At 49.2% G+C, this 21,866-nt stretch overlaps 1 protein-coding gene across 4 annotated transcripts in view; it reads left to right on the forward strand.

The window, feature by feature from the left end:
• Nucleotides 1–10,566: 10,566 nt before the first annotated feature.
• LOC135540238 (SLIT-ROBO Rho GTPase-activating protein 2-like) overlaps nucleotides 10,567–21,866 on the forward strand; it is a 62,594-nt gene continuing 51,294 nt past the window's right edge. For all 4 annotated transcript variants that reach the window (XM_064966759.1, XM_064966761.1, XM_064966760.1 and 1 more), the window contains exons 1-2: nucleotides 10,567–10,636; nucleotides 11,858–12,050. In XM_064966759.1, the coding sequence (XP_064822831.1) occupies nucleotides 10,591–10,636; nucleotides 11,858–12,050 (239 nt within the window). In that variant the 5' untranslated portion in view covers nucleotides 10,567–10,590. The remainder of the gene's footprint in view (nucleotides 10,637–11,857; nucleotides 12,051–21,866) is intronic.

Consider the following 21,866-nt stretch of genomic DNA (forward strand, 5'->3'; position numbering starts at 1 on the left):
CGGGCTGACTAGTGTATAGCTGTGGGTGGATATGGGCTGACTAGTGTATAGCTGAGGGTGGATACGGGCTGACTAGTGTATAGCTGTGGGTGGATACGGGCTGACTAGTGTATAGCTGTGGGTGGATACGGGCTGACTAGTGTATAGCTGAGGGTGGATAAGGGCTGACTAGTGTATAGCTGTGGGTGGATATGGGCTGACTAGTGTATAGCTGAGGGTGGATAAGGGCTGACTAGTGTATAGCTGAGGGTGGATAAGGGCTGACTAGTGTATAGCTGAGGGTGGATAAGGGCTGACTAGTGTATAGCTGTGGATGGATAAGGGCTGACTAGTGTATAGCTGTGGGTGGATACGGGCTGACTAGTGTATAGCTGTGGATGGATACGGGCTGACTAGTGTATAGCTGAGGGTGGATACGGGCTGACTAGTGTATAGCTGTGGGTGGATATGGGCTGACTAGTGTATAGCTGTGGGTGGATACGGGCTGACTCGTGTATAGCTGTGGGTGGATAAGGGCTGACTAGTGTATAGCTGTGGGTGGATACGGGCTGACTCGTGTATAGCTGTGGGTGGATATGGGCTGACCAGTGTATAGCTGTGGGTGGATAAGGGCTGACTAGTGTATAGCTGTGGGTGGATACGGGCTGACTAGTGTATAGCTGAGGGTGGATAAGGGCTGACTAGTGTATAGCTGTGGGTGGATACGGGCTGACTAGTGTATAGCTGAGGGTGGATACGGGCTGACTAGTGTATAGATGTGGGTGGATACGGGATGACTAGTGTATAGCTGTGGGTGGATACGGGATGACTAGTGTATAGCTGTGGGTGGATACGGGCTGACTAGTGTATAGCTGTCAGCTCAGTCTGAGTTGTGCGGAAAGGAAATAGTTAACTGACTTCCTGAACGACAGGGTGCAGCGGAATTCACCCCTGCTGGGTAGCTTATCCAACCCTTCCCAAACCCCACCCCCCACACACACACACACACATTTATGTCAGATGCAACAATTTAGGACTAAATTTGGCATCCACCAAACGCCATTGGAACAAACCTATCGTGAGGGAGAAAGATCGACAGAGAGAGTGAGAGAGAGATCGACAGAGAGAGTGAGAGAGAGATCGACAGAGAGAGTGAGAGAGATCTCGACAGAGAGAGTGAGAGAGATCGACAGAGAGAGTGAGAGAGATCAACAAAGAGAGTGAGAAAGAGATCGACAGAGAGAGTGAGAGAGGGATCGACAGAGAGAGTGAGAGTGTGAGAAAGAGATCAACGGAGAGAGTGAGAGTGAGAGAGAGATCGACAGAGAGAGTGAAAGAGAGATCGACAAAGAGAGTGAGAGAGAGATCGACAGAGAGAGTGAGAGATAGATCAACAGAGAGAGTGAGAGAGAGATCGACAGAGAGAGTGAGAGAGGGATTGACAGAGAGAGTGAGAGCGAGATCGACAGAGAGAGTGAGAGAGATCGACAGAGAGAGTGAGAGATCGACAAAGAGAGTGAGAGAGAGATCGACAGAGAGAGTGAGGGAGGGATCGACAGAGAGAGTGAGGGAGGGATCGACAGAGAGAGTGAGAGAGAGATCGACAGAGAGAGTGAGAGAGATCGACAAAGAGAGTGAGAGAGAGAGATCGACAGAGAGAGTGAGAGAGAGATCAACAGAGAGAGTGAGAGAGATCGACAGAGAGAGTGAGAGTGAGAAAGAGATCAACGGAGAGAGTGAGAGTGAGAGAGAGATCAACAAAGAGAGTGAGAGAGAGATCGACAGAGAGAGTGAGAGAGAGATCAACAGAGAGAGTGAGAGAGAGATCGACAGAGAGAGTGAGAGAGGGATCGACAGAGAGAGTGAGAGAGAAATCGACAGAGAGAGTGAGAGAGAGATCGATAGAGAGAGTGAGAGAGAGATCGACAAAGAGAGTGAGAGAGATCGACAAAGAGAGTGAGAGAAAGATTGACAGAGAGAGTGAGAGAGAGATCGACAGAGAGAGTGAGAGAGATTGACAGAGAGAGATCGACAGAGAGAGTGAGAGAGAGATCGACAGAGAGAGTGAGAGAGAGATTGACAAAGAGAGTGAGAGAGAGATCGACAGAGAGAGTGAGAGAGAGATCGACAGAGAGAGTGAGAGTGATCGACAGAGAGAGTGAGAGAGATTGACAGAGAGAGATCGACAGAGAGAGTGAGAGAGAGATCAACAGAGAGAGTGAGAGAGAGATCGACAAAGAGAGTGAGAGAGAGATCGACAGAGAGAGTGAGAGAGAGATCGACAAAGAGAGTGAGAGAGAGATCGACAGAGAGAGATCGACAGAGAGAGTGAAAGAGTGAGTGAGAGAGTGTGAGAGAGAGTGAGAGAGAGATCGACAGAGAGAGTGAGAGTGTGAGATAGTGAGTGAGAGAGTTTGAGAGAGTGTGAGAGAGAGAGTGAGAGATCGACAGAGAGAGTGAGAGTGTGAGATAGTGAGTGAGAGAGTGTGAGAGAGTGTGAGAGAGACTGATGGGTGGAGGGATGCAGTTCTGTATCCTCTGCTGCTCTGCGTCTGGTTCTGTGGTCCAGTCAGCTCTGAGTCACTCTGCTCTGTCCTGACCTCCCTGCTGTCTTTAACTGGTAACTAAAGGAGAGAAGTATACATGATATTTAATATTCCTCTACAGTAGTCTATTTTCATCTCCTCCCACCTTGATAACGTCAGTCTTACTTACTGTGACTGTCCCAAAAGAGGCACCACGCCGCGCTGGTGACTGAACACAGGATGATTTCCTAACGTCTCAGTCTGGTACTGACACGCACACCGCACACACACTGCACACCGCACACACACTGCACATACACACACACGCACACCGCACACACACTGCACATACACACACACACACACCGCACACACACTGCACATACACACACACACACACCGCACACACACTGCACATACACACACACACTGCACATACACACACACGCACACCGCACACACACTGCACATACACACACACGCACACCGCACACACACTGCACATACACACACACATTGCACATTGACACACATTGCATATATACACACACACACACACACCGCACACACACTAATCTGGCTCCTTTCTCACACACCATTGGGTGTTACCAAGGTAACAGTGGTGATGACGGAAGGATCAGAGGGAGAGGCTGTGACAGGTCTCTTCCTCCCCGGGTGTGTGTGTGTTGGCAGCTCCTCTAATGGCCCCTGTTCACTGTTCCTGCAGAGATTAACACTCATCTTCCCCCTCTCTCTTGGTTTAGTGGGTACATGGCCCTTTCATCCCTCTCTCTTGGTTTAGTGGGTACATGGCCCTTTCATCCCTCTCTCTTGGTTTAGTGGGTACATGGCCCTTTCATCCCTCTCTCTTGGTTTAGTGGGTACATGGCCCTTTCATCCCTCTCTCTTGGTATAGTGGGTACATGGCCCTTTCATCCTTCTCTCTTGTTTTAGTGGGTACATGGCCCTTTCATCCCTCTTTCTTGGTTTAGTGGGTACATGACCCTTTCATCCCTCTCTCTTGGTTTAGTGGGTACATGGCCCTTTCATTCTCTCTCTTGGTTTAGTGGGTACATGGCCCTTTCATCCCTCTCTTGGTTTAGTGGGTACATGGCCCTTTCATCCCTCTCTTGGTTTAGTGGGTACATGACCCTTTCATCCCTCTCTCTTGGTTTAGTGGGTACATGGCCCTTTCATCCCTCTCTCTTGGTTTAGTGGGTACATGGCCCTTTCATCCCTCTCTCTTGGTTTAGTGGGTACATGGCCCTTTCATCCCTCTTTCTTGGTTTAGTGGGTACATGGCCCTTTCATCCCTCTCTCTTGGTTTAGTGGGTACATGGCCCTTTCATCCCTCTCTCTTGGTTTAGTGGGTACATGGCCCTTTCATCCCTCTCTCTTGGTTTAGTGGGTACATGGCCCTTTCATCCCTCTCTCTTGGTTTAGTGGGTACATGGCCCTTTCATCCCTCTCTTGGTTTAGTGGGTACATGTCCCTTTCATCCTCTCTCTTGGTTTAGTGGGTACATGGCCCTTTCATCCCTCTCTTGGTTTATTGGGTACATGGCCCTTTCATCCCTCTCTCTTGGTTTAGTGGGTACATGGCCCTTTCATCCTCTCTCTTGGTTTAGTGGGTACATGGCCCTTTCATCCCTCTCTTGGTTTAGTGGGTACATGTCCCTTTCATCCCTCTCTCTTGGTTTAGTGGGTACATGGCCCTTTCATCCCTCTCTTGGTTTAGTGGGTACATGGCCCTTTCATCCCTCTCTTGGTTTAGTGGGTACATGGCCCTTTCATCCCTCTCTCTTGGTTTAGTGGGTACATGGCCCTTTCATCCCTCTCTTGGTTTAGTGGGTACATGGCCCTTTCATCCCTCTCTCTTGGTTTAGTGGGTACATGACCCTTTCATCCCTCTCTCTTGGTTTAGTGGGTACATGGCCCTTTCATTCCTCTCTCTTGGTTTAGTGGGTACATGGCCCTTTCATCCCCTCTCTTGGTTTAGTGGGTACATGGCCCTTTCATCCCTCTTTCTTGGTTTAGTGGGTACATGGCCCTTTCATCCCTCTCTTGGTTTAGTGGGTACATGGCCCTTTCATCCCTCTCTCTTGGTTTAGTGGGTACATGGCCCTTTCATCCCTCTCTCTTGGTTTAGTGGGTACATGGCCCTTTCATCCCTCTCTTGGTTTAGTGGGTACATGGCCCTTTCATCCTCTCTCTTGGTTTAGTGGGTACATGTCCCTTTCATCCCTCTCTCTTGGTTTAGTGGGTACATGGCCCTTTCATCCCTCTCTCTTGGTCTAGTGGGTACATGGCCCTTTCATCCCTCTCTTGGTTTAGTGGGTACATGGCCCTTTCATCCCTCTCTCTTGGTTTAGTGGGTACATGGCCCTTTCATCCCTCTCTCTTGGTTTAGTGGGTACATGGCCCTTTCATCCCGCTCTCTTGGTTTAGTGGGTACATGGCCCTTTCATCCCTCTCTCTTGGTTTAGTGGGTACATGGCCCTTTCATCCCTCTTTCTTGGTTTAGTGGGTACATGGCCCTTTCATCCCTCTCTCTTGGTTTAGTGGGTACATGGCCCTTTCATCCCTCTCTCTTGGTTTAGTGGGTACATGGCCCTTTCATCCCTCTCTCTTGGTTTAGTGGGTACATGGCCCTTTCATCCCTCTCTTGGTTTAGTGGGTACATGGCCCTTTCATCCCTCTCTTGGTTTAGTGGGTACATGTCCCTTTCATCCCTCTCTCTTGGTTTAGTGGGTACATGGCCCTTTCATCCCTCTCTCTTGGTTTAGTGGGTACATGGCCCTTTCATCCCTCTCTTGGTTTAGTGGGTACATGGCCCTTTCATCCCTCTCTCTTGGTTTAGTGGGTACATGGCCCTTTCATCCCTCTCTCTTGGTTTAGTGGGTACATGGCCCTTTCATCCCTCTCTCTTGGTTTAGTGGGTACATGGCCCTTTCATCCCTCTCTCTTGGTCTAGTGGGTACATGGCCCTTTCATCCCTCTCTCTCTCTGCACCAGTCTTTGTAAAACACAGCTGCTCCTCTAGAGTGATTGAGAGGTCTGAAAGCAGTGAAAGGCAGACTGATGAAGGCTGTATGTGGGGTGTGACATCTGTGAACTCTGTACACACACACACACACACACACACACACACACACACACACACACACACTGTGGTTTGGCGATAAATTGGTTTTCCATCTCTGTAAACTCGTTCACTTGCCTCATCAGAATGGGTCACTTTTCCTCAACTCATATGAGCCCAGTAAGAGGAAAAGTCAACAGCTGGAGGCTTTCTATTCCTCCAATAGTTTCCCCTCCAACACTGAAACACTACTGAAACACCATTGAAACACTACTGCAACACCACTGAAACACCACTGCTGGAACACTACTGAAACACCACTGCTGCAACACTACTGAAACACCACTGAAACACTACTGATACACCACTGAAACACCACTGAGACACCACTGAAACACTACTGAAACACCACTGAAACACAACTGAAACACCACTGAAACACCACTGAAACACCACTGAAACACTACTGAAACACCACTGAAACACCACTGCAACACCACTGAAACACCACTGAAACACTACTGAAACACTACTGAAACACCACTACAACACTACTGAAACACTACTGAAACACCACTGCAACACTACTGAAACACCACTGCAACACTACTGAAACACTACTGAAACACCACTGAGACACCACTGAGACACCACTGAGACACCACTGAGACACCACTGAGACACCACTGAGACACCACTGCAACACTACAGAAACACCACTGAAACACTACTGAAACACTACTGAAACACCACTGCAACACTACTGAAACACTACTGAAACACTACTGCAACACTGCTGAAACACTACTGAAACACCACTGAAACACGACTCTCTCCCCTCTCTCCCCTCTCTCTCCCCTCTCTCTCTCCTCTCTCTCTCCTCCCTCTCTCTCCTCTCCCCCTCTCTCTCTTCTCCCTCTCTCTCAGCCCCCTCTCTCTCTCTCGCTCTCTCTCGCTCTCTCTCTGCCCTCCTTCTTTCTCCTCCCTCTCTCTCTCTGTCTCTCCTCTCGCTCTCTCCTCCCTCTTTCATGTCTGGAGCTAATAGATTCCACCCTGCTGAAGAATCTTGTTAGAGAACCTAACCTGAGACCTGAGGCTCCAAACGACCACCCTGTCGCACACACACACACACACACACACACACACACACACACACACACACACACACACACACACACACACACACACACACACACACACACACACACACACACACACACACACACACACACACACACACACACACACACACACACACACACACACAATCAACAGCACAGTGAACCCGGTAGTCCAAGGGCTGCCCATGTGGTAAAGTCCATATGATAGAAGGAGAAAAACACTTTCTGACTGGAAACAGTGTTGAAATAGTGAAATATTTCATCATTTTTTAGAATAGAGGTCAAATAGAGGCGTTGCTACAGCAGCAGCTGTGGTCAGCTGGAGAAACAGCTGTTGTTCTTTCCTCTCTCCTGCAAGAACCCTACCCCTCTTCCTGGAGTTGCTTTGGTACGACCCGCCCCCCTGTCGTGAGCCGATCCCACTGGCCTATGTTGGAAAAAACCTCCACTCTCTTATCCATTCTTTTCCATGAGAGTTGTGAGGACAATAGTATGATCTCACAGTGGTACAATACATAGCCACTTCCCTCCCTACCCCCACCCCAATACATAACCACCCCCCGGGAGACCCCCACCCCAATACATAACCACCCCCCAGGAGACCCCCACCCCAATACATAACCACCTCCCGGGAGACCCCCACCCCAATACATAACCACCTCCCGGGAGACCCCCAACCCAATACATAACCACCTCCCGGGAGACCCCCAACCCAATACATAACCACCTCCCGGGAGAACCCCACCCCAATACATAACCACCTCCCGGGAGACCCCCACCCCAATACATAACCATCCCCGGGAGACCCCCACCCCAATACATAACCACCTCCCGGGAGACCCCCACCCCAATACATAACCACCTCCCGGGAGACCCCCACCCCAATACATAACCACCTCCCGGGAGACCCCCACCCCAATACATAACCACCTCCCGGGAGACCTCCACCCCAATACATAACCACCTCCCGGAGACCCCCACCCCAATACATAACCACCTCCCGGGAGACCCCCACCCCAATACATAACCACCTCCCGGGAGACCCCCACCCCAATACATAACCACCTCCCGGGAGACCCCCACCCCAATACATAACCATGTGTGTGTGTGTGTGTGTGTGTGTGTGTGTGTGTGTGTGTGTGAGTGTGTGTGTGTGTGTGAGTGTGTGTGTGAGTGTGTGTGTGAGTGTGTGTGTGAGTGTGTATGTGAGTGTGTATGTGAGTGCGAGAGTGCGAGAGTGCGAGAGTGCGAGAGTGCGAGAGTGCGAGAGTGTGTGTGTGTGTGTGAGTGAATTCCGTGTTGTGCCCACTCTGGTGCAGGATCTGGACATCCATTCTCCACACAGCCTCAGTGACTCACATCACAGCTATCAGCAGACAATGTGGGTGGTGGAGGTTCATACTTTGTCTGCAGCCTGTCTCATCTTCTACCAGAAACACTGTGTGTGGGTGTGTGTGCTTGCCAGCGTGTCAGTGTGTGTGTTTATGTGCGTGCTTGCCAGCGTGTCGGTGTGTGTGTGTGTGTGTGTTTATGTGCGTGCTTGCCAGCGTGTCGGTGTGACTGTGTGTGTGTTTTTTTGTGTGTGTGCTTGCTAGTGTGTCGGTGTGTGTGTTTTTTTGTGTGCGTGCTTGCCAGCGTGTCGGTGTGTGTGCGTGTTGACATCCAGTGCAGTATGTAGTACGTCGTGGACAGGGAACAAGCTGTTTCACATGTATTTGTTTGTCTGTGTTTAAACTATACTACACCTAAATATCCACTGACGATCTTAGCAACATTCTGGGGTCTGTTGTGTCTGGAGCAGTTATTTTAGCTCTCTCTCTCCATCTCTCTCTCCCCCCTCTCTCACTCTCTCCATCTCTCTCTCCCCCACTCTCACTCTATCCATCTCTCTATCCCGCCTTCTCCCCCTCTCTCTCTCTCCTCTAATCTTTCTCTCTATCCCCCATTCTCCCCCCTCTCTCCTCTATCCTCTCATCTCTCTCTATCCCCCTTTCTCCCCCTCTCTGTCCTCTAATCTTTCTCTCTATACCCCTTTCTCTGCCCATCTCTCTCCTCTCACCTCTCTCTATCCCCCTTCTCCCCCCCCTCTCTCCTCTCATCTCTCTCTATCCCCCTTCTTCCCCTCTCTCTCCCACACTCTCTCTCCTCTCATCTCTCTCTATCCCCCCTTCTCCCCCTTTCTCTCCTCCCATCTCTCTCTATCCCTCCTTCTCCCTCTCTCTCTCCTCTCATCTCTCTCTATCCCCCCTTCTTCCTCCCTCTCTCTGTCCCCTCTATCTTTCTCTCTCTCTCTATCCCCCTTCTCCCCCTCTCTCTATCCCCCTTCTCCCCCTCTCTCTCTATCCCCCTTCTCCCCTCTCTCTCTATCCCCCTTTCCCCCTCTCTCCATCCCCCTTCTCCCCCTCTCTCTCTTCCCCTTCTGCCCCCCCTCTCTCTATCCCCCTTCTCCCCCTCTCTATCCCCCCTTCCCCCTCTCTATCCCCCTTCCCCCTCTCTATCCCCCCTTCTCCTCCCTCTCTCTCTACCCCCCTCTCTCGATCCCCCTTCTCCTCCCTCTCTCTATCCCCCTTTCTCCCCCTCTCTCTATCCCCCTTCTCCCCCCTCTCTCTTTATCCCCTTCTCCCCCTTCTCTCTATCCCCCTTCTTTGCCCTTTCTCTCTCTATATCCCCCTCTCTCTATCCCTCCTTTTCCCCCTCTCTCTATCCCCCTTCTCCCCTCTCTCTCTCTATCCCCTTCTCCCCCTCTCCCCCTCTCTCTCTATCCCCTTCTCCCCCTCCCCCTCTCTCTATCCCTCCTCTATGTGAGTCACTCATATGTATATACTGTACTCTATACCATCTACTGAATCTTGCCATCTTGATGTAATGTATCACTAGCCACTTTAAACAATGCCACTTTTATATGTTTACATACCTATACATTACTCATCTCATATGGATATACTGTCCTCTATACCATCTACTGCATCTTGCCTATGCCGTTCGGCCATCACTCATTCATGTATTTGTATGTACATATTCTTCATTCCTTTACACTTGTGTGTTTAAGGTAATTGTTGTGAAATTGTTAGGTTAGATTACTCGTTGGTTATTACTGCATGGTCGGAACTAGAAGCACAAGCATTTCGCTACACTCGCATTAACATCTGCTAACCATGTGTATGTGATCAATAACATCTGCTAACCATGTGTATGTGATCAATAACATCTGCTAACCATGGGTATGTGACCAATAACATCTGCTAACCATGGGTATGTGACCAATAACATCTGCTAACCATAAGTATGTGACCAATAAATCAAATCAAATCAAATTTATTTATATAGCCCTTCGTACATCAGCTGATATCTCAAAGTGCTGTACAGAAACCCAGCCTAAAACCCCAAACAGCAAGCAATGCAGGTGTAGAAGCACTTAACAGCTGCTAACCATGTATGTGTGACCAATAACATTTGATTTGATCTGTGTGTCTGCTGTGTACTGTTACTAGATGATGCCATTCTTACCTAAGGCAGTCTACCCTCTGATCAGCAGAGAACGGACATCAAGATGGTAGCGTGCAGTGTCGTGAGTGTGAGAGAGAGTTTCTCTGTTTGTGTGTATGAGAGAGAGAGAGAGAGAGAGAGAGAGAGAGAGAGAGAGAGAGAGAGAGAGAGAGAGAGAGAGAGAGAGAGAGAGAGAGAGAGAGAGAGAGAGAGAGAGAGAGAGAGAGAGAGAGAGAGAGAGAGAGAGAGAGAGAGAGAGAGAGAGAGAGTTTGCAGGCTGACAGTTAGAAATCCCACTTCTCTTTGTGGCTTTGTGAAACTGTCCCCTCAGCTGTAAAGCACAGAGCAGAGTCACCCAGGGTTAGTGTCAGACAGTGACCACACTCAGACCCAGCAACATGGAGGCTAACGCCGTCCGTTTCATCTACAGCAGGAGGTGTAAAGGTAAAACACAGGCAACGGTGTGTGTGTGTGCTTGTGTGAATGTTGATAATTACTATTTTTTATTTATTTATTTGCAAGTAAATACAGAACAGTATGAGGAAGGTTTAAAAGGTGAACAAGAAGAACATGAGCAGCAGAGGTAGAAACCCACAGGGACAACAATCCCATTTTTTAGAAAAGATAAATAAATCATTGGAGATTCACACAAAGAAGAAGGGAAACAGATGGTGAATAAGGGAGAAAGAAGTACAATAAATAATCACAATGAAAGGTCATAGGCGGAGCAGTTATTGGGATTAGGAGTTAAGTGGAATGTGTGTGTGTGTGTGTGTGTGTGTGTGTGTGTGTGTGTATGTGTGCCCGCGTTATTTTTGAGGGGGTTCATTAAATCTTAAAGGCTTCTTGTCTGCGAATCATCTATGAGAGTGTGGCATTAGTCTGTCATCTGTCATCACTAATCCAGTTTATTATCATGCGTGTTTGTGTGTGTTGTCAAGACTTGAAACGCTGCCTTCACATTCACTCAGGATCTTCTGCTCTGCTTGGCATGGCCTCACGCTCTCTCTCTCTCTCTCCACACACACACATACATTCACATACACCAACACACACCTATCCATAACAGTACTGTGGGATAAAAGGTTGGTAGTTTAAAACATCATAATTCAATATGTCCACTGAGTGTGTCTACACTGAGAGGAAGCCATTCATTTGAGGCCAGACTTGAGTGTAGGGAGGAAGGGAGGGAGGGAGGTGGAGCGAGGGAGGGAGGGAGAGAGGTGGAGCGAGGGAGGGAGGGAGAGAGGTGGAGCGAGGGAGGGAGGGAGAGAGGTGGAGCGAGGGAGGTGGAGCGAGGGAGAGAAGGAGAGAGGTGGTTGTGAGGGAGGGAGAGAGGGAGGGAGGTGGAGCGAGGGAGGGAGGGACGGAGGGAGGGAGGTGGAGCGAGGGAGGGAGAGAGGTGGAGCGAGGGAGGGAGGGAGTGGAAGCGAGGGAGGGAGGTTATTCATTCTCAGAATGTTATCTTTGAAGTGTGCTGGTAATATAAAGTTTTTTTTGTGAGCCAATCACATGGTATACTCCAACTGATTGGCTAATAAAGTGTTTATTTATGATGATGTTGTAGATGATGATGATGTCCAGTGCACCCATAGCCACAAACTAGCCCTCTCCCTCTCCCAGTATGTCTGAAGATGTCTAACCCCCCCCCCCTCCTCTCTGTAGAGATCCGTGCCCAGCTGGTGGAGCAGTTGAAGTGTCTGGACCAGCAGTGTGAGCTGAGAGTGCAGCTGCTGCAGGACCTGCAGGACTTCTTCAGGAAGAAGGCGGAGGTCGAGATGGACTACAGTCGTAACCTGGAGAAACTGTCTGAGAGGTTCCTTACGAAGACACGTAGCACCAAGGACCACCAGCTCAAGTAAGACAGGCACACACACACACACACACGAATGACATGCACGAACGACATACACGCATGCACACACACACTCTACCACTCTTGTCTGTGCTGTAAATCCAACGTTGCATAAGCAGCTTCGGGAGACATGAGCTAACTGATAGCGTCTGGAGAGGGTTTGACTACAGACACACAGCGAGAGAGAGACCGACCTCACCCCACTACATTCTGAAGTCAAATGTCTGCTTGTTTGCTGATGATCTGGTGCTTCTGTCACCAACCAAGGACGGCCGACAGCAGCACCTAGATCTTCTGCACAGATTCTGTCAGACCTGAGCCCTGACAGTAAATCTCAGTAAGACCAAAATAATGGTGTTCCAAAAAAGGTCCAGTTGCCAGGACCACAAATACAAATTCCATCTAGACACTGTTACCCTAGAGCCCACTAAAAACGATTACATAGCTCGGCCTAAACATCAGCGCCACAGGTAACTTCCACAAAGCTGTGAACGATCTGAGAGACAAGGCAAGAAGGGCATTCTATGCCATCAAAAGGAACATAAAATTCAACATAACAATTAGGATCTGGCTAAAAATACTTGAATCAGTCATAGAGCCCATTGCCCTTTATGGTTGTGAGGTCTGGGGTCCGCTCACCAACCAAGGCTTCACAAAATGGGACAAACACCAAATTGAGAATCTGCATGCAGAATTCTGTAAAAAAATCCTCCGCGTACACCGTAGAACACCAAATAGTGCATGCAGAGCAGAATTAGGCCGATACCCACTAATTATCAAAATCCAGAAAAGAGCTGTTAAATTCTACAACCACCTAAAAGGAAGCTATTCCCAAACCTTCCATAACAAAGCCATCACCTACAGAGAAATGAACCTGGAGAAGAGTCCCCTAAGCAAGCTGGTCCTGGGGCTCTGTTCAAAAACACACCCCACAGAGCCTCAGGACAGCAATACAATTAGACCCAACCAAATCATGAGAAATCTAAAAGATAATTACTTGACACATTGGAAAGAATTAACAAAAGAACAGAGCTAACCAGAATGCTATTTGGCCCTAAACAGAGAGTACACAGTGGCAGAATACCTGACCACTGTGACTGACCCAAAATTAAGGAAAGCTTTGACTATGTACAGACTCAGTGAGCATAGCCTTGCTATTGAGAAAGGCTGCCGTAGGCAGACATGGCTCTCAAGAGAAGACAGGCTATGTGCACACCTACAGGTGGAGGTCTGTCTGTCTGTCTGTCTGTCTGTCTCCCAACACTAACGTCGGCACTAATATTTACAAGGAACAACTTTGACTTGAAATTACAATCCCAATAAGCTGGTTCACTGTTGACACACTGTGTGTCCGTGTGTGTCCATGTTTCTGTGTGTGTCCGTGTGTGTCCATGTTTCTGTGTGTCCGTGTGTGTTCATGTTTCTGTGTGTGTCCGTGTGTTCTGTTTGTGTCCGTGTGGGTACTTATGTTCCTTTGCCAACAGTGCCAGGTGGTGTTTTTGTGCTCTGAATACTCTGTGGAGTCTTGCAGTGTGTAACCTTGCCCATAAACAAGGACACACACAAACACACACAGCAGAGTGATTATCTTTCCCAGCGTTACGCCTGGTTCTGTAATTCCTCCTGTGGAGTGAGAGGAGAGGGGAGGAGAGGAGATGGGTGGAGAGGGGTGGAGAGGAGAAGGGTGGAGAGGAGATGGCTGGAGAGGTGAGGAGAGGGGTAGAGACAAGAGGGGAGGAGAGGAGAGTAGAGGGGAGGAGAGGGGTGGAGAGGAGAGGGGAGGAGAGGAGAGTAGAGGGGAGGAGAGGGTCGGAGAGGAGAGGGGTGGAGAGGAGATGGGTGGTGAGGAGAGGGGTGGAGAGGAGAGAAGAGGGGAAAAGAGGGGAGGAGAGGAGAGTAGAGGGGGAGAGAGGGGTGGAGAGGAGAGGGGTGGGGTGGAGAGGAGATGAGTGTAGAGGAGATGGGTGGAGAGGAGTGGGGAGGAGAGGAGAGGGGTAAAGAAAAGAGGGGAGGAGATGAGAGGGGTGGAGAGGAGAGGAGAGGGTTGGAGAGGGGAGGAGAGGAGAGGGGAGGAGAGGGTTGGAGAGGGGAGGAGAGGGTTGGAGAGGAGAGGGGTGGAGAGGGGAGGAGAGGGTTGGAGAGGAGAGGGGTGGGAGAGGGGAGGAGAGGGTTGGAGAGGAGAGGGGTGGAGAGGGGAGGAGAGGAGAGGGGTGGAGAGGAGAGGGCTAGAGAGGGGTGGAGAGGGGAGGAGAGGAGAGGGGAGGAGAGGGTTGGAGAGGAGAGGGGAGGAGAGGAGAGGAGAGTAGAGGGGAGGAGAGGGTCGGAGAGGAGAGGGGTGGAGAGGAGATGGGTGGTGAGGAGAGGGGTGGAGAGGAGAGAAGAGGGGAGAAGAGGGGTAGAGAAGGAGAGGGTCGGAGAGGAGAGGGGTGGAGAGGAGAGGGGTGGAGAGGAGAAGGGTGGAGAGGAGATGGCTGGAGAGGTGAGGAGAGGGGTAGAGACAAGAGGGGAGGAGAGGAGAGTAGAGGGGAGGAGAGGGGTGGAGAGGAGAGGGGAGGAGAGGAGAGTAGAGGAGAGGGGTGGAGAGGGGAGGGGAGGAGAGGGTCGGAGAGGAGAGGGGTGGAGAGGAGATGGGTGGTGAGGAGAGGGGTGGAGAGGAGAGAAGAGGGGAGAAGAGGGGTAGAGAAAAGAGGGGAGGAGAGGAGAGTAGAGGGGGAGAGAGGGGTGGAGAGGAGAGGGGTGGGGTGGAGAGGAGAGGGGTGGAGAGGGGAGGAGAGGGTTGGAGAGGAGAGGGGTGGAGAGGGGAGGAGAGGGTTGGAGAGGAGAGGGGTGGAGAGGGGAGGAGAGGAGAGGGGTGGAGAGGAGAGGGGAGAGGGCTAGAGAGGGGTGGAGAGGGGGGAGGGAGGAGAGGGGAGGAGAGGGTTGGAGAGGAGAGGGGAGGAGAGGAGAGGAGAGTAGAGGGGAGGAGAGGGTCGGAGAGGAGAGGGGTGGAGAGGAGATGGGTGGTGAGGAGAGGGGTGGAGAGGAGAGAAGAGGGGAGAAGAGGGGTAGAGAAGGAGAGGGTCGGAGAGGAGAGGGGTGGAGAGGAGAGGGGTGGAGAGGAGAAGGGTGGAGAGGAGATGGCTGGAGAGGTGAGGAGAGGGGTAGAGACAAGAGGGGAGGAGAGTAGAGGGGAGGAGAGGGGTGGAGAGGAGAGGGGAGGAGAGGAGAGTAGAGGAGAGGGGTGGAGAGGGGAGGGAGGAGAGGGTCGGAGAGGAGAGGGGTGGAGAGGAGATGGGTGGTGAGGAGGGGTGGAGAGGAGAGAAGAGGGGAGAAGAGGGGTAGAGAAAAGAGGGGAGGAGAGGAGAGTAGAGGGGGAGAGAGGGGTGGAGAGGAGAGGGGTGGGGTGGAGAGGAGATGAGTGTAGAGGAGTGGGGAGGAGAGGGGTAAAGAAAAGAGGGGAGGAGATGAGAGGGGTGGAGAGGGAGAGGGTTGGAGAGGGGAGGAGAGTGGAGGGGAGGAGAGGAGAGGGGAGGAGAGGAGAGGGGAGGGGAGGAGAGGAGAGGGAGAGGAGAGGGGAGGGGAGGGGAGGAGAGGGTTGGAGAGGAGAGGGGTGGAGAGGGGGAGGAGAGGGTTGGAGAGGAGAGGGGTGGAGAGGGGAGGAGAGGGTTGGAGAGGAGAGGGGTGGAGAGGGGAGGAGAGGAGAGGAGAGGAGAGGGGAGGGAGAGGGTTGGAGAGGAGAGGAGAGGGGAGGAGAGGAGAGGGGAGGAGAGGGCTAGAGAGGGGTGGAGAGGGTTGGAGAGGAGAGGAGAGGGTTGGAGAGGGGTGGAGAGGGGAGGAGAGGAGAGGGCTAGAGAGGGGTGGAGAGGAGAGGAGAGGGGAGGGGAGGAGAGGGGGGAGGGAGAGGGTTGGAGAGGGGAGGAGAGGGTTGGAGAGGGGAGGACAGGGTTGGAGAGGGGAGGAGAGGGGGGAGGAGAAGAGAGGGGAGGAGAGGGTTGGAGAGGGGAGGAGAGGGTTGGAGAGGGGAGGAGAGGAGAGGGTTGGAGAGGGGAGGAGAGGGTTGGAGAGGAGAGGGGAGGGGAGGAGAGGGTTGGAGAGGAGAGGGGAGGGGAGGAGAGGGTTGGAGAGGAGAGGGGAGGGGAGGAGAGAGTTGGAGAGGGGAGGAGAGGGTTGGAGAGGGGGGAGGAGAGGGGAGGAGAGGGTTGGAGAGGTGAGGGGAGGGGAGGAGAGAGTTGGAGAGGGGAGGAGAGGGTTGGAGAGGGGAGGAGAGGGGAGGAGAGGGTTGGAGAGGGTTGGAGAGGAGAGGGGAGGGGAGGAGAGAGTTGGAGAGGGGAGGAGAGGGGAGGAGAGGGTTGGAGAGGGGAGGAGAGGAGAGGGGAGGAGAGGAGAGGGGAGGAGAGGGGAGGAGAGGGGAGGAGAGGAGAGGGAGGAGAGGGGAGGAGAGGGGAGGAGAGGGGAGGAGAGGGTCTCGTGCCGTCCGTCACCAAAGCATCTCGCCTCTGTCAGATCCTCTTCCTGTCTTAACCCATAATCCCCTGCTGTAATGTGTGACCATAGTACTCCTGCAACACGTTCTATTTTACAGCGAAGGCTTCGGCAGAAGCTAACTCCTTTGTGGGCAACTCTTTCGTCCACGCCAGTGTGCGTGCGATTGGCTGGGGAACGACGGCTGGCTGGTGGTATATTGTATATATAACCTACAGAAATTGGTTCAGTTATGGTCTATAAATAATTTGTTCATATGGGCAGAATATTAAATTAGTTTGTAATAGTTTGTAATATTAAATTAGTTACTAATGTAAATTAGTTTATATGGTTAAAGGCTGACGTTTGTTCACTTAAATAAAAAATTGTAACGTTTCCTATATCTAGTTTCTGCAATGTATTTTTCTGTTAAATAAGTTGCTGATGGTACTGTTAGTGCTACTAGCAGTAACAGTACCATCAGTAATACTAGCACTAACAGTACCATCAGTAATACTAGCATTAACAGTACCATCAGTAATACTGACACTAACAGTACCATCAGTAATACTGACACTAACAGTACCATCAGTAATACTGACACTAACAGTACCATCAGTAATACTGACACTAACAGTACCATCAGTAATACTAGCACTAACAGTACCATCAGTAATACTAACACTAACAGTACCATCAGTAATACTGACACTAACAGTACCATCAGTAATACTAACACTAACAGTACCATCAGTAATACTGACACTAACAGTACCATCAGTAATACTGACACTAACAGTACCATCAGTAATACTAGCACTAACAGTACCATCAGTAATACTGACACTAACAGTACCATCAGTAATACTAGCACTAACAGTACCATCAGTAATACTAACACTAACAGTACCATCAGTAATACTAGCACTAACAGTACCATCAGTAATACTGACACTAACAGTACCATCAGTAATACTGACACTAACAGTACCATCAGTAATACTGACACTAACAGTACCATCAGTAATACTAGTAGTAACAGTACCATCAGTAATACTAGCACTAACAGTACCATCAGTAATACTGACACTAACAGTACCATCAGTAATACTAGTAGTAACAGTACCATCAGTAATACTAGCACTAACAGTACCATCAGTAATACTGACACTAACAGTACCATCAGTAATACTAGCACTAACAGTACCATCAGTAATACTAGCACTAACAGTACCATCAGTAATACTAGTAGTAACAGTACCATCAGTAATACTAGTAGTAACAGTACCATCAGTAATACTAGCACTAACAGTACCATCAGTAATACTGACACTAACAGTACCATCAGTAATACTAGTAGGAACAGTACCATCAGTAATACTAGTAGTAACAGTACCATCAGTAATACTAGCACTAACAGTACCATCAGTAATACTAGTAGTAACAGTACCATCAGTAATACTAGCACTAACAGTACCATCAGTAATACTGACACTAACAGTACCATCAGTAATACTAGCACTAACAGTACCATCAGTAATACTAGTAGTAACAGTACCATCAGTAATACTGACACTAACAGTACCATCAGTAATACTGACACTAACAGTACCATCAGTAATACTAGTAGTAACAGTACCATCAGTAATACTAGCACTAACAGTACCATCAGTAATACTGACACTAACAGTACCATCAGTAATACTGACACTAACAGTACCATCAGTAATACTAGCACTAACAGTACCATCAGTAATACTGACACTAACAGTACCATCAGTAATACTGACACTAACAGTACCATCAGTAATACTGACACTAACAGTACCATCAGTAATACTGACACTAACAGTACCATCAGTTATCCTGACACTAACAGTACCATCAGTAATACTAGCACTAACAGTACCATCAGTAATACTAGTAGTAACAGTACCATCAGTAATACTGACACTAACAGTACCATCAGTAATACTAGCACTAACAGTACCATCAGTAATACTGACACTAACAGTACCATCAGTAATACTGACACTAACAGTACCATCAGTAATACTGACACTAACAGTACCATCAGTAATACTGACACTAACAGTACCATCAGTAATACTGACACTAACAGTACCATCAGTAATACTAGCACTAACAGTACCATCAGTAATACTAGTAGTAACAGTACCATCAGTAATACTGACACTAACAGTACCATCAGTAATACTGACACTAACAGTACCATCAGTAATACTAGCACTAACAGTACCATCAATAATACTAGTGGTAACAGTGCTAGGAGTAATACTGACACTAACAGTACCATCAGTAATACTGACACTAACAGTACCATCAGTAATACTGACACTAACAGTACCATCAGTAATACTGACACTAACAGTACCATCAGTAATACTGACACTAACAGTACCATCAGTAATACTGACACTAACAGTACCATCAGTAATACTGACACTAACAGTACCATCAGTAATACTGACACTAACAGTACCATCAGTAATACTGACACTAACAGTACCATCAGTAATACTGACACTAACAGTACCATCAGTAATACTGACACTAACAGTACCATCAGTAATACTAGCACTAACAGTACCATCAATAATACTAGTGGTAACAGTGCTAGGAGTAATACTGACACTAACAGTACCATCAGTAATACTGACACTAACAGTACCATCAGTAATACTGACACTAACAGTACCATCAATAATACTAGTGGTAACAGTGCTAGGAGTAATACTAGCAGAAACAGTACTGGGGGTTATACTAACAGTACCAGTACTATAAGTAATACTATCAGTAACCTTGCTATCAGTAATACTGGGAGTAACAGGGAAATAGATCATCTGCTGGACATGCAGGGTGACTTTTCCTGTGGAAACACACACACACTTATGATTGCCACGATGTGTGTGTGAATAATATCCTGTCTGCATGTGTGTGTGGACTTCCAACCACATCCCATGAGAGATGATGCCTCCTGCAGACAGCCCCCCTTCCCTCTCTGATCCATGCTTGGGGGGATTTCCTCCTCCTGGGGGGTGGAGGGGAGGGTGGAGTAGGAGGTGGGTGGAGGGTAGAGGAGGTGGGCGGAGGAGGTAGGCAGGAGTGTAGAGGAGGTGGGTGGAGGGGAGGGTGGAGGGAGGAGAGAAGAGAATACTACTGTATCTTCAGCATCACATACTGTACCACCTTACCAACCTCTCTGTCCCTCCCTTTTCATATCTCTCTCTCACTCTCTCTCCCTCTCTTTCTCTCTCTCTCTCTCTCTCTTCCTCTCTCTCTCTTTCTCTCTCTCCCTCTTTCTCTCTCTCTCACTCTCTACCCCTCTTTCTCTCTCTCTCCCTCTCTCTTTCTCTCTCTCTCCCTCTTTCTCTCACTCTCTCTCGCTCTCTACCCCTCTTTCTCTCTCTCTCTCTCTCTCTCCCCCCTCTCTTTCTCTCTCTCTCCCTCTTTCTCTCTCTCTCCCCCTTTCAATTCAATTCTATTTGCTTTGTTGGCATGACGTAACAATGTACATATTGCCAACGCTTACTTGGAATATTTACAATATGAAAATAATAAGAATCTAAATTGTCAACGGGGCAACAGTAACAACAATAATCAAGGGTCAAAATAACCATACATTCAAAAGTAACAATAAGTGTACAGTAGAGGACATGTGCAGGTTGATTGGTCAGACACTGTCCCTCAACTTATAGCAGGCAGCAATGTAGTGCGCTGCCAACCCACAGCTCTCTGCGTCCTCCCCCAACAGGACGGGTAGCCTACTCTCACCAGAGAGGTGTTTGAAACCTTGAAGAAGGGATTAAAATTTGGGGAAATGACACTAATTGTTTTACATTTTTTACATTTTGTCAGGAAATACAGCACTGTCTCAGGTTCTGCTGTGGTGCAGTGGTTGCACAGCCTTTCCTCTACAGGGAGCCAGGTTTTCCTGTGTCTACCCTTCTCAATGGCAAGGCTGTGCTCACTGAGCCTGTACTTTGTCAAGGTTTTTCTTAGGTTTTGATCAGTAACCATGGTCAAACAGTTAGCCACAGTGTACTGATTTAGGGCCAGGTAGCACTGCATTTTGCTTTGTGTTTGTGTTTCCCTGTCAGGTATGCGTAAATGGCTGTAAGGGAGTCAGGTGCAGGAGAGCAGATATTGGGTAGCCAATGGAGCCTTTTATTTAGGCGAACCAAAAGCACACGGCAAAGTGAACACGAAATAACAGTACGGGTTAACATAACCCAGCTCAACAGACTCACGTGGAAATAACATGAAACAGAATAAACAATACCACACAAAGACATGGGGGAAACAGAGGATTAACTACACGACACATAATGAGGGAAATGAGAACCAGGTGTGTGGGAAAACAAGACAAAACAAATGGAAAATGAAAAATGGATCGGCAGTGGCAGGAGACCGGCGACGTCGACCGCCGAGCACTGCCCGAACAAGGAGAGGCATCGACTTCGGTAGAAGTCGTGACATTCCCAATAAGCAATGTAGTTTTGTTTTGACTGTGTTGTAAATAGTTTTATTCTGATTGATTGGATGTTCTGATCTTGAGGCTTCAGTGTGTTAGTAGAACAGGTTTATGAACTCAGCCCCAGGACCAGCGTAGAAGCTGCTAAGGAGCCTTTTGGACCTAGACTTGGCGCTCCAGTACTGCTTGCCGTGCGGTAGCAGAGAGAACAGTTTATGACTTGGGTGACTGGAGACTTCGACACTTTTTTGGGGCCATTATCTGACACCTCCTAGTATAGAGGTCCTGGATGTCAGGAAGCTTGGCCCCACTGATGTACTGGGCCGTACGTACGCACTACCCTCTGTAGTGTCTTACAGTTTGATGCAACCGGTCAGGATGCTCTCGATGGTGCAGCTGTAGAACCTTTTGAGTATCTGGGGACCCATGCCAAATCTTTTCAGTCTCTTGAGGGGAAAAGGTGTTGTCGTGCCCTCTTCACGACTGTCTTGGTATGTTTGAACCATGATAGTTTGTTGGTGATGTGGACACCAAGGAAGTTGAAACTCTCGACCCGCTTCACTACAGCCCCGTCGATGTTAATGGGGACCTGTTCGGACCGCCTTTTCCTGTAGTCCACAATCAGCTCCTATATACAGTGTTGTAACGATGTGCAAATAGTTAAAGTACAAAAGGGAAAAGAAATAAACATAAAACATCTTTCTCTCTCTCTCTCTCTCTCTCTCTCTCTCTCTCTCTCTCCCCCTCTCTCATTCACCCTCACTCTCTCTCATTCACTCCCCCTCTCTCTCATTCACCCCCTTCTCTCTCATTCACTCCCACCTCTCTCTCATTCACTCCCTCTCTCTCTCATTCACTCCCCCCTCTCTCTCATTCATTCCCCC

Source organism: Oncorhynchus masou, chromosome 5 (assembly GCF_036934945.1).
Source record: "Oncorhynchus masou masou isolate Uvic2021 chromosome 5, UVic_Omas_1.1, whole genome shotgun sequence".
In the NCBI taxonomy this organism is placed as follows: domain Eukaryota; kingdom Metazoa; phylum Chordata; class Actinopteri; order Salmoniformes; family Salmonidae; genus Oncorhynchus; species Oncorhynchus masou.